Source organism: Loxodonta africana, chromosome 9, assembly GCF_030014295.1.
Source record: "Loxodonta africana isolate mLoxAfr1 chromosome 9, mLoxAfr1.hap2, whole genome shotgun sequence".
NCBI classification, from domain to species: Eukaryota; Metazoa; Chordata; class Mammalia; order Proboscidea; family Elephantidae; genus Loxodonta; species Loxodonta africana.
The window spans coordinates 42,064,943-42,078,275 of record NC_087350.1 but is presented as its reverse complement, the minus strand read 5'-3'; the positions used below and the strand labels follow the sequence as shown (position 1 = coordinate 42,078,275).

General features: G+C 41.9%; 1 protein-coding gene across 3 annotated transcripts in view; it reads left to right on the top strand.

The window, feature by feature from the left end:
* The window catches only part of TJP2 (tight junction protein 2), a 119,006-nt gene that overhangs the window by 59,349 nt on the left and 46,324 nt on the right, over positions 1–13,333 (top strand). For 2 of the 3 annotated variants that reach the window (XM_010587537.3, XM_010587536.3), the window contains exons 2-3: positions 10,469–10,522; positions 13,011–13,135. In XM_010587537.3, coding sequence (XP_010585839.2) covers positions 10,469–10,522; positions 13,011–13,135 — 179 coding nt within the window. Of the gene's footprint in view, positions 1–5,001; positions 5,166–10,468; positions 10,523–13,010; positions 13,136–13,333 lie in introns of those variants that run through there. The other variant, XM_064291246.1, reaches the window with a different exon arrangement.

The following is a 13,333-nucleotide window of genomic DNA, read 5'->3' as shown; positions in this document are numbered from 1 at the left end:
GAGAGTGCCTGTCACAGGACAGGCACTGAGCAAGGCTCATTACAAGCATTAAAACTGGTAGCTGTTGAGGTGGGAAAAAGGAAGAAAGGGAGACCCTGGCACTGAATTAAACCAGTTGCTGTTGAGTTGCCTCCGATTTATGGCCACCCCATGTGTGTCAGAGTAGAACTGTGCTCCGTAGGGTTTTCATTGGATTTGGAAGTAGATCGTCAGGTATTTCTTGTGAGGTGCCTCTGGGTGGACTTGAACTGCCACTCTTTTGGTTAGCAGCTGAGCATGTTTAAAAAGCATTATTTCATTTAGTCCTCAAAATAGTTTATGGTACGTTAGGATCTTAAGCCTCAATTTATAGATGAAACAACTGAGCCTCACCAAGCAAAGTGTGCAGGGTCACTGAGTTTGTAGAGTGAGTTGACAGCTGAGCTTGGACTCAGGAGCATGTGATGACCTACACAGCTCTTACCGCCACCCCATATGGCCTCAATCATCAGTGGTATTTAGGACAACTCTACCTTCCATTCGAAAGTTTACTGCCCTGGGTTTTATAAAGTGTTTTCATGTGAATTTCCCTCACTTAATCTGTGAAATGGGTGTTGATATCCTCGTTTTTTATCAAGTGGCAGTAGGTGGGATTGAGTTGGTGACCATGGTCACATGGCTAGGTGAGGGGCAGAGCCTTGGCTGGAAGTCTGACCTCGGAGTTCTGATTTCACTGCTCTTTGTATTTCTGCACAACTGTTTTCACACCACAGATTGTGACCCCATGTATATGGTCATCCTGTCCCAATTCTTTATTATTTATTTAAATGCACACTAGAAATTTACCTTAGGTAATGAAGGCAGGTGTGGGGAAAAAAACTCAGTGACTCTGGTACTCTTTAGTGATAGTTCTTGGATCTAGGTCTGTTAATAATGCTGATGACCCATCAGAAATCCTTCTTGAAATGCCTATTTTATGTGCAGCTTTTTTCTTTAAACTTGGTCATACCCAGGCAGTACACGTTGTGAAGTACGGGCTGTGAACACACTGTGTACACTCGTTTCAATTGTCCATTGTCAGTGCTGTCCTTGGGGGGTTGCAAGGGAAAGGAACTGGTATGTTCTAATCGTGTTTGAAAGTGAAATGCTTGCTTGTGAAATAAACTGTGAGAGATTTTTGTTTGTAAACCAAAAATAACACAAGGAATTGGTTTAAGTCTTTGGTGACTCATTTACTGCTTACCAGGAAAGGGTTTGCTTTGAAGAAACCCCAAGTAAGTGCCCCAAAGCCAAGGACCAAGGTTTATAATTTTAAAAATTACTCATTTTTGGAAGAATGAGAACTGAGCTTATTATTATTTTTTTTTTTTTTACCTTCCCTGGGATAAAGCAGTGCCTGGCTCTTATTTGACAGGTGTTTCAAATTTGTACCCAGTGAGTGCAATTTTGACCAAATTCTTCACAACCATTAAAGTAAGAATCATTCCATAGGGAAAGGGCTGGAAACCACAGAAGCCCCCTTCCCAGCTGGAGGCTGGCTGGCTGTTTATTTGCACCTGATGTTCTTTCTAAGGATTTGAGTTGCTTTCTAAAATGATGTACAGAGTGGGCACAGATGAAAATATGGAGGGAATCCCAATGCAGTAAACCACTGGCCTGTTTTATTGGCTCATGTTCTCCTAAGGTTTCACATCTGCTGTTTGGAGCCTGCTGCCTGGGAGCCTTACTGATTCCAGTTAGTGTTACCTCCTGTCTTTCTTGCTTTGTTCCTCCTTCCCTCCTTTCCTTTCTAACCGTCCATACTACATTTATTAAAACCCTGGTGTATGTAAAGCACACATCGCATTTTGCATGTAGGAAAGGGGTCACATCTGGAGTGTGTGCCAGCTTACCCTCCTGTCTCTCACTACTATTAGCTGTGTAAACTTTCTGGTCATAGTTTCCCTGTTTGTCAGACGGGACAATCTTGGCTGACTCACGGGGTTGTGGGCATTACATGAGAGCACTTGGCATGGTGCCCTCCTGAATGTTAATGACTGCCTTCCTTTCAGTTCTATTTCTGTGTGTGTGTGTGTGTTAAGGCTTCCAAGCTGTAGATTTTTATTTCAACACGCTCTGCCATGCTGAGGGTGTAGAAGTCCAAGTATATTATTAAGTACTTCACCATCCGACCACACTGGGTACTTGCAGTATGCTTCCTGCTGGCTCTGAACATGCTGTTCCCCTCTACCTGTGGTGCCCATCCACCCCAGTTAGTCATCCCTCAGCACTAAGCTCATATAGGACTCGCTCTACTGGACTGCCCCACCTTAGTTAATCACTTCTTCCCGTGCCATGAATTTCGCATTTTATGTACTTACACCATCCCACTTGCTCACTCTCCTCCAGCCCCTCAGAAGCCTGCACTCTGCTTCTGAATGGCAGTGCTGTGTCTGTTTTGATTTTCTTTTTATCCTCAGAGCCTAGCACGTTATACTTGGTAAACATTTCTTGAAGGAGCCCTGGTGACACAGTGGTTAAGAGCTTGGGTGCCAGCCAAAAGGTCAGCAGTTTGAATCCACCAGCTGCCCCACGGAAGAAAGATGTGGCAGTCTGCTTCCGTAAAGATTTACGGCCTTGGAAACTCTGTGGGGGAGTTCTGCTCTGTCCTATAGGGTCCCTATGAGCAGAAAATGAGGACAATGGGTTTGATTTTTATTTTTTTGGTTTTGTTCAGCTCAGTGAGGCGTCGGTGGGTCAGTGGTAGAATTCTCACCTTTCGTGCATGAAACCTGTGTTTGATTTCCATCCAGTACATCTCATGCGTAGGCACCACCTGTCGTCAGTGGAGACTTGGGTGTCGCTCTGATGCTGAACAGGTTTCAGCGGAGCTTCCACACTAAGACAGACTAGGAAGAAAGACCTTGGGGATCTTCTTATGAAAATCAGCCGATGAATCAAAAGCTTGCAAGCAGCCATCCAAGGCCCAACAGTTGTTCTTTATTTGCCTGGAGCAAGAGAGGAAGAAGGAGAGTCAGGAATAGGAGGAGGAAATGGAATGTGTGGTTAATTGTCTCCTTGAACAACTGCCTCTTTTGCCACGAGACCAGAAGAACTGGATGGTGCCCGGCCGCCATTATTGAACATTTAATCAAAGATTCTGTAGGAGAATCCTAATCATAAGAGGGAAAATGTAGAGCAAAATTTCAAAATCTCATGAAATCCAGATTTTCTAGAGTTTTGGAGGTTGGATGAACACCCAAAACTATGGCCGTGAGATAATCTCTAAACCTTAAACCAAAAATGTCCCCTGAAGTCTTCTTAAAACCAAACAGTAGTTTAGCTTAATTTGTAAAGAATATCTGCCTTGAGCACTAAGCTCTTTTAAGATTTTTCTGTATGGGATCAAATCGACAACAGCAACTTGAAAGATTAAATAAGAACCTTAGGGGGCAGAGAGTTTATATTAATGGGGGGAGAAACAACTCAGAAAAGGAGGGTAAGAATTCTTGCACAACTTGAAGAATGTAATCAATGTCACGGAATTGTACATGTAGAAACTTGAATTGGTGTATGTTTTTGCTTGTATATTCTCCACAACAGCAGTAAAAACAATAACAAATTACTAAAAAAAAAAAAAAAAGGAAACCCTATGGATCACAGTTTAACATTGTTCAGTCCGCAGCTGATCATGGAGATGGTGTAGGACCGGGCAACGTTTCCTTTCGCTGTGCGTGGGTCACCGTGAGTTGGAGCTGTTTGGGCAGCAGCTGACTGCAACAACAGTTAAGCCCTAGTGCTCTGTATAGGTTGCCTTGTTTCATTCTGACCTTGGTCCTCTGAGTTGGAGGTGGTATTATCCCCATTTTATAAAGAAGGGTTACAGATTATCGAAGGCTCCACACAGCTAAATGACAGAGGGGGGATCTTTTGTCTTCAAAACTCACATTCTTGCCACTGCTTCAAGTTGCTTCCATACGGTTACTTCGTGGTCCAAATTTATTATACACGTCAACCTCAAACAGAAATTGATGACACACTCATCAATTCGCATACCGCTTGGTCTGGTTCATTGGTATAGCATATACTATGATAGGGAGAAAAGAGGTGACAGAACGGTTAAGTGCTCTGCTAATAACCACAAGGTTGGCAGTTCGAACGCACCCCTGCTCTGCAGGAGAAAAGACCTGGCAGTCTATTCCCATAAAGGTTTCAGTCTTGGAAACCCTGTGTGGGCAGTTCTGTCTCTCCTACGGTGTTGCTATGAGTCAGAATCTACCCGACAGCCCAGAATAACAACATGGTAGCAAGAATGATCAGGGGCTCCCCAAGACCAATCTCCTAACTCTCAAGGCCCAGGCATCCCATAAAATCTTTTCTATAGTTCAGAAACCTGAAATCTTGTCTTTCCCACACCTCCCCTCCCAAGTGGTAAAGACAGAAAGAAACAGATGGCAGGGCTTTTGCTACTCTTTTATCTGCAAAGTTTGCAGAAAGGTTAGAGAGAGGAGGCAGCGGTGCTGAGTGTACCCTCCGCCCCTGAGTTGGCTCGGAGTTGCACCAACTGCTCAAGTCTTATCTCCCCTTCATGTACAGACAAACACCCAGTTATGAAGGATGTAAAAAATTTTTTCTTCACGCCTTTTTTTTTTCTGTGTAACGTTAGCAGTCCAGTCTACCTGAAACATCCCCAGTTCGTTTCTAGCTGTTTTAGTCATTGTGTGTGTGTGTTTAAGGTTCTATAGAAATAAATACTTCTCTACATAGTCCTTTCTACACTATTGCTCTAACACATCCCATTTACTCCAGTATTACGTACTTAATCATGTCATATAACTAAAAGAAATATTTACTCCAGTTCTCTAGTTCTCCCCCGTGTGGGAGAGAGGGAGGGAAAGAAACCCGTTAAAGTGGTACCAACCCAGACTGCTTGGCTTTTTACTCACAAGTGGGGCTTTTCAAAGTGTTTGGCGTCCGTCCCTGCTGTATGGATGTGTCACTGTGCGAGATGACAACAGGATTTGCTGGGAATGTGGGCCACTATTGTATCCGCCTTATGTAACCACGTGGAGTGATAGAAATGGGTGAGAAGACTGGAACGTAGACAGTGGCTGGCCGGTGACTCCCGAGAGGCCATGAAGACCGCTCAAGCCCTCCAGAGGGTGTGGATCCAGGCTGTGAGAAAGTTGGGGATTTTGAAAGGCCATGTGAGTCCTCTTGCAGGATCTCCCCCTTTTCATTCCCACCCTTTCTTTGCGGGAAGGGAGGGGAAGCAAATGCCCTCGCAGTGATTCCTTTCTCCTCAGATTCATTTGTGCTCCCTGCAGCTTTCAGCAACCAGTTGTGAAATGCGGATTGTAGTTAACGGTGTGGTTTTTAAAGGACTTTTTCTTATTTTTAGCAGACGTGTATGAAACAGGTCTGTCCCCCTTATGGGATCCATCAACCCAAGGCTTGATTCCCAGGGATCTGCAAACGCCATTTGGCTGCCTGGGCTTAGTTTTAAATACTGCCTCGAATAAGATGTTTGTTTGTTTGGAAACTTTTTGCTTTCTTATACTGCAGAGATCTATATCCTTATTCTCATGTCTAGGCTTCTAAATTACAGGAAAAACGTTTTTCACGTGTCTTTTTCCCCCCCTTTTAGCCTGAACATGGGTAGTCATGTAATGTATGTGTGTTTACTTTTATAGCTTGGGACTTTAATCAAACATGTCTCTTACGGTAGCTTTTGATTAATCTCTAGCTTTAGTAATAAACTGGCCTCCATCACTGTGAAGCAGCAGCCTGTGGACGAAGAGCCTAGAAGTGGCTATTGAGGGAGATTTAGGGCAGTGAGGACTTCCAGAATCTGCCTTCTGATTGATTTTTAACAAGCTTCCAGACCCTTTACATAAAATACAAGATTTTACGGATGTGGCCAAGATGTTTTTCAAAGGGAAGGAACATTATTACAGGTTGATGATTTTTTGACAAGACAGATCGAATCACTCTTTGCCTTTCCTTTCTTTTCTTTCTGCACACAAATACCTTACTGTTAATACAAAGCTTTTTATTTATGGTAGGAAATTGGCTCACTTTTAACTTCCCATGTCATCTAGGAATGGTTTGTTTTATAACGTGGGGGTTGTCATTAACACTACTTACATGAAAAGTGAAAGTGATAAGGCAGAACTGATTAAAGGCGTGTTGTAGGGACCTCCTGGAGCCCTGGTGGCGTAGTGGCTACTTTGGTCGGCAGTTCGAATCCACCAGGCACTCCTTGGAAACCCCATGGGGCAAGTTCTAGTCTGTCCTATAGGGTCATCGACTTGATGGCAAAGGTTTGTGTGTTTTTTTTGTTAGGGACCTCCTGGTGGTTGGAATGTTGAACCTTGGGTTGAAAAGGTGACTTGAAGCCTTCTGCTCCCAGCTGCTCCCTCACAGCTAACCTCTACTGCCTTCCATGTACCTGTCCAACTACTGGTATGGCCACCTGCCCTGCTCTCCCTTCCATTTGAAGTTCTCACACTTTTCTTCTACTCTTTCACTTTGAAAAACCTGAACTGCGTTAAAAAATATTTAGTATTAAGTCCTTAGCCAGCAATCAGATACCCCTTGTTCACTCACTCACCACTAGGCACCCCATTTTTTTAATAATAGATTTTGTGTTTTAGATTTACAGAAAAGTTTTGCAGTAAGTACAGAGTTCTCACATACCCTGCCCCCACCACAAACACAATGTCTTTTATTTTAACATCTTGCATTCCTGTGATACATTTGTTACAGTTGGTGAACCACTACTGATACCAAAAAAAAAAAACCAAACCCACTGCCATCGAGTCGACTCTGACTCATAGCGACCCTATAGGGCAAAGTAGAACTGCCCCATAGAGTTTCCAAGGAGCACCTGGCAGATTCGAACTGACGACTTCTTGTTTAGTAGCCGTAGCACTTAACTACTATGCCACCAGGGTTTCCTCCGCTACTGATACACTACTATTAACTAAAGTCTATAGTTTACATTAGGGTTCACTCTTTGTGTTGTATAGGTCTGTGGGTTTTGACAAATGCGTGACATCACATGTCGACTATTATGGCGTCGTATACCATAGTTTCACCACCCTAAAAATGCCCTGTGCTCCACCTATTCATCCCTTTCCTCCCTCCCCTGAGCACCTGCCAACAACTGATCTTTTCACTGTCTCTATAGTTTTTCCTTTTCCAGAATGTCACAGAGAGTGAGAATCATACATCACGTAGCTTTTTCAGCCTGGCTTCTTTCACTTGGAGCCCTGGCGGCGCAGTGGTTAAGAGCTCGGCTGCTAACCAAAATGTCGGCAGTTAGAATCCACCAAAGCTGCTCCTTGGAAACCCTATGTGGTAGTTCTGCTCTGTCCTGTAGGGTTGCTATGAGCCAGAATTGACTTGATGGCAGTGGGTTTGGTTTGGTCTAGAGCGGTTAAGTCTTATCAGAAAATTGTTTCTCTGATGAGGCTAACTGATCTCTGTTGATTCTCTTCCCTGGATTCAGCCTGGTGGGATGCACGTATCTGATACATGTGTGCTTTTCCTTTGGCCCTATATATAAAGCTCCCCAAATGCTAAGCAGCTACCTCCTTGCATTCACACAGATGAGTCCAAATATTAATAGCAGTTCTGTGATCTGCAAATACTGAGGCGGTTGGGTGGGGCTGAAGCCCAGTGGCCCAGTTTAAAAGACATGGACTGATCGTTTAGCTAAGCTGCTGCACGCTGCCAGCCTGTCCCCAGGGATGTACCCAGAATTGATGTTCTGAGGAACAGTGTGATTATATGGGGCACTGTGTGTTTCTGAAAAGAAGACAGTATATAAATGAGGCAGGCAAGATACTCAGTTCTTTGCTTGTTAGGCCCACTCATGATTGGTAAACTCCACAAGGGTTCTGGCTGTTTTGTTCACTGATGCGTCCAAAGTGTCCAAAACCATAGTCTCGGCACATAGTGTGGGTGCTCAGTAAATATTCTTTGAGTAAATGAATGAATGGTTTTGTGTGAGACCTTCACAAAAGGTCATAGCTCTTTCACTAAATAACTTAATTAGGATGTATTTTTAATGTTCAAAGGAGCTATTAAAATTTATTTTTACTATAATTTTCCTACCTTAAAGCTAAGATTTTATGTTTATATAAGATTTTAAACATATATATTTATATGTTCAGTGGAACATATTCTTTTAATACTACTTTTAAGTAATTAATGGTTTATGTCACAGCCCATTAACCCTTAAATAATCTGATCTGTTTCATGTATAGTTGATGAAGTCTTTAGGCTCCTGGCAACTAACTGCAAGGTCTGATTAAAAATTTGATTCAGCCTTATTGGCAGTAGTAATGGTGGGGCATTCATCTTCTGTATGACGAATCTAATTTAAATTATCCCCACAGGAAACACATCTCATTCTGAAAGAACTTGAATTTCAAAAGTCAGGTTCGTTCTACTTGGGTGCCACTATTTTAATAAGATTTTGTAGCAACTCATTTATTTAGCTAAATGACAAAAATTTTAAACCCAAAACTTACAATGGAGAGTTTGCGGTTTTTAGTTTTAAAATAAAAAATATATTCTAAAAGTAATGTGGTCATATAAAAATTCTTTGCGATACCGCAGCTCCTGGAAAAACTTTACATTTTTTGGTATTCTTCTGACCTTTTCCTCATATGCTTATATAAATATATGTTTATGAAGATAGGAACAAGGCATGATGTCTTATGTCTTGATCAGCCCTTCCCCACCCCCATCTATCATGGACATTTAAGTATAAAAAAAAAAAGTATAGACCTGTATATATGTAACCAACCCCCTATTGTCGGACATTTCATTAGTTTCTATTTCAAAGATTTCAAGCAGCTGTCAGCAAACTTACACCTTTGTGTTGTGCACTTATGCAAATATTTCTGTAAAATAAATTCTTAGAGTGAAAATTGGTTGATTGAAGGGTATGCAGATTTTAAATTTTTATGCATGTAGGTAATTTGTCCTTTAGAAGGTTTGTACCAATTTATATTCCCACCACTTCTACCAACAGGGCAAAGACCTGAAAATGTTAAACACATGTACACTCTTTTTTTTTTTTTTTTTAGTTGAAAACACAATCATTATGATTAACAAACTTAAAAAAAAAAAAGATAGAAATTAAATAATTATCTTCAGTGTCTACATATTTGATAAGGAGCCCTTGTGGTGCAGTGGCTAAGCTTTTGGCTGCTAACTTGAAGGTCGGCAGTTCGAAGCCACCAGCCACTCCCTGGGAGAAAAGACTTGGCAGTCTGCTCCTGTAAAGATAATAGCCTTGGAAACCCTGTGGGACAGTTCTGCTGCGTCCTGTAGGGTTGCTATGAGTCGGAATCCTCTCCGTGACACACAGGTACAACGACACGTGTTTCGTTGTGTAAACGTGCTTGCATTTAATGTAAACATCACCTCTTTTTGGATGCTCGTGTTCCCCAGCCAACATAGGAGTACCTTGTCCCAGGCATCCTGGGAGCCAGCTATAGTGTGAACCAATGAAATCCACACATCCGTCTTTTTCTGGGAACCGTTTTTAACCCTACAGGTATTTTGAATTCTATTTTTTAATCTCAAAACTCTGATCACTTGGAGCCAGGCTGTATCAGCCATCTCCATCTGGGTGACAGTGTTTTTTCCCCTATTTACCCAGTCTGGTCTGACCTCCCACCCTGCTAGGATCCTACCAAACCCGTTGCTGTCGAGTTGTTTGGATCCTACAGTTTCTCTCTTTCCTCAGCCTCCTGTTTAAATGCCTGCTCCGGTGCTGGCTCAGCTCTCTGGCTTAGTGCTTTTTGGCATTTCTAGCCTTCAAGTATTTCCTGTCATCTAATGAATTTTTTTTTTCTTTTTAAATGATATCCACTATTTTTAGGGATTCTTCAGACATCTAGTTTGGCATATTGTCAGAAACAGAAGCCCTAGAGGTCTGTTTATGCAGGCGATTACATCTTTTGCACCCAGCAGTACTGATGGAGAAAAGTCTGAGGGATCCCACACATTCCCCACTTAGACACACTGTGTGATAAGGCCAAGGATTCCTTTAGACATGAAAATGCAGAAAACTTGCCCAGAAGATCACCTTTGATGGGAAGGAGGGGAAGATGTTAAAAAAAAAAAAGAAAAGAAAAAAATATCCATTTGAAATTCTCTAGACTTTTTTAAAAAGGGTTTTATAATGGCAGTGTTTTGGAGTGGTAATAATGAAAGGGTTCAAGACTTTGAATATTTAATTATTTTTAGGGTCTATCTCTTACTCTGTATTTCACTAGTTTTCTAATATTGTTAAGACTGCTGTCTCGTTAAAGGAGAATGTGCTTGAAAATAGTAGCTTAACATTCCTAGTAAACCGCAGTTCTTTTTGGCATATAGAAAATGTGAATTGAACTTTATATGGAGATAAGATGGTTTAAACTACAGTTTTATTTCTAGTATTGGAATGCCTGTGGTTTTAACTGGATTGTTTCTGATTGTTTTAAAACAGGCCCACGGCATGGAAGAACTGATATGGGAACAGTACACTGTGACCCTACAAAAGGTAAGTGCTGCACATTGAATGTACGCCACAGTCGTGTCCTTGATTTTGCCCACATTAGGTAGCAGCTGGGAATAATCACGGAGCTAACAAAGATGCGCGTGCTATTGTATTTTTTGGCTAAGGTCTGTATAGTGTAGAAAATGTTGTTGTTGTTGGGTGTTGTCGAGTTGTTTCTCACTCACAGCGACTCTATAGGACGATCTGACTGCCCCGTAGGGTTTCCAAGGCTGTAATCTTTATGGGAGCAGATTGCCAGGCTTTTCTCCTGTGGAGCTGCTGAGTGGGTTCGAACTGCCAGCCTTTCAGTTAGCAGCCAAGATTTTAGAGGCTGTTTAATAACAGTCACCTATCAAGAGCTCTTCTGCTAACCCAAAGGCCGGCAGTTCAAATCCACCAGCCACTCCTTGGAAACCCTATGGGGCAGTTCTCCCCTGTCCTATAGAGTTGCAATGAGTTGGAATAGACTCGATGGCAATGAAGTTATCTGCAGACAGGACAGGTTATAAAAGAGAAAGAGAAGGGGAGGGGAGGAGAAAAAAGGAAAATAATCTGTACTATTCAAGGACAACTTATTATTTGTTAAATTAACTGGAATGACAACTTCTATAGTTTTAATATCCCTCAGTGAGTTGTGAATCCAAATTAAATTACAAAAACATTGGCTTAGGAGTCAGGAGACATGGATGTTATTCCTTGTCCCACTTCTGATTATAGTAAGAGAGGTTGCATTAGTCAAATTAAAATGTTCTGGGTTTTTCTGCAATGGAAATTGAAAATAGAAGTATTACCACATGTAAATCTGTTTTACTTAATTTGTAAAGTCTTTTTCACAGGTATTGTCCCCTTGAATAAATTAGGTAATACATCCAGCTTCTAGTACATGGGGTCAGGTACATAATACGTGCTTAAAAATGTTGTATGCCATCGAGTCAATTCCGACACATAGCATCCCTATCTAACAGAGTAGAACTGCCCCATAGGGTTTCCTAGGCTTATAATCTTTATGGGAGCAGATTGCCAGGCCTTTTCTCCCACGAGCTGCTAGGTGAGTTCGAACCACTGGTTGGCAGCTGAGTACCACCAGGGCTCTCTTAATAATTGTTAGTCTCTTCCTTTTTATTCTGACAGCAAAGTGTGAAGTAGGCATGATAGGTGTTAGCCCAACTCTACTAACAGGAGTAGCAGCTGACAAGTCTGTAGATGATTTGTGTGTGGCTAATAAGCTGGATTTAGATGGTGTCCCCAGGTGGTACAAACATTATCACTCTTCTTGTTGCTAACTGAAAGGTTGGTGATTCAAGGCTACCCAGAGGCGCCTTGTAAGAAAGACCTGGCTATCTACCTCTGAAAAACCAGCCACTGAAAACCTTATGGAGCACAGTTCTACTCTGACACACATGGGGTTGGCATGAGTTAGAATCAACACAGCGACACCTGGTGGTGGCAGATAGAGGATAGAGATGTCTTCGCATATAACCAGGTGTCAGGTGATGCTGCTGCCAAACTCAAAACCACATTAGTAAAGGACAACAGTCCAACTTCTTTTGAGTTTGTAATTATAATCAGTTGGTGTAGTGAACCCCGCGTGTGTCCTTTTCCTTGGGGGAAAGATTTTCTTATATTCACTGAGTAGAATTTTATATAATCAAATCCTGATCTGGGGTTACATCATCACATAAACCCATATGATGGGAATGAAACCTGTGAACTGAATTTTTTAAAAAACTGAAATGACTTAGGATTTTATATTATTTGGGTCTCCGGTCACACATTTCTGGGCCCATCATGGATGTAGTAAATTTGTCTTTCTTATAAGCATGTGGAAAAAGGGTTAAACGCTTTACTTTTTTGTAACATCTCAGAATTTAGTTCATGCTCAGACTTACTTTTGTCTTTAAAATCCATTTTCTTTTCATCCGTTTACATTTTAACTTCTCTTCCCCCAGCCTCTGCCAGCCCCTTTGGCTTGAGACAAGGTGCAGTGGTTGATATGCATGTTACAAAATTAAAAAAAAAAAAAAAAATTCACCTATATAAAAATGAAAACAGTAGCTAATCTTACTTGAAGTTAAAGCTATGCTTTGAAAATATAGTTTGAGCACGGTTTCAGTTATTACGGAAATTGTTCCAGCTTAGGCCAGCATGATGCAAACAGATACCTTTGCCACTTCAAACGGCACATCCCTGTTTGGACAAAAATGCTATTTCCTGTCTCCTGCCAGCTCCACTGATAACCCTGGTCTATTCTGTTGTTTTTTTCCACCTTTCACAAGGCTATTTCATTTTGATAAGGAATTCCCCTTACGCACCTGCCAGCCCACTGCGCTGACGCCTTGTTTTGCTTCTGATATGTTTCTGTAGGCTGCCTGTTCGTGAGCTCCCTGGTTATTCGTTCAAATTTTATTGTATTCAGTGGTTATAAGAAATCTTGAAATTGAAATCCTCTTACAGAAGGATTTTTTATTTTCCTCCTAACCCCAATGATTAGGATTCCAAAAGAGGATTTGGAATTGCGGTGTCTGGAGGCAGAGACAACCCGCACTTTGAAAATGGAGAGACATCCATCGTCATCTCTGATGTGCTCCCGGGCGGACCTGCCGATGGGCTGCTCCAGTGAGTGTCCTTCTCAACCCCAGTCCCGGCTGGCCCCCCTGGCCAGCTGGAGACAGTGCACTGGGTGGTGTGCATGTTAAACAAAAAAAAAAGAAAAAAATTTATGTAAAGTTTAAAAAGTCTTCAAGCAGGAATTCGGACCATAACACGTTGTGTTTTAATAATCCTCAAACCTTTGGGAACATCTACACGACAACC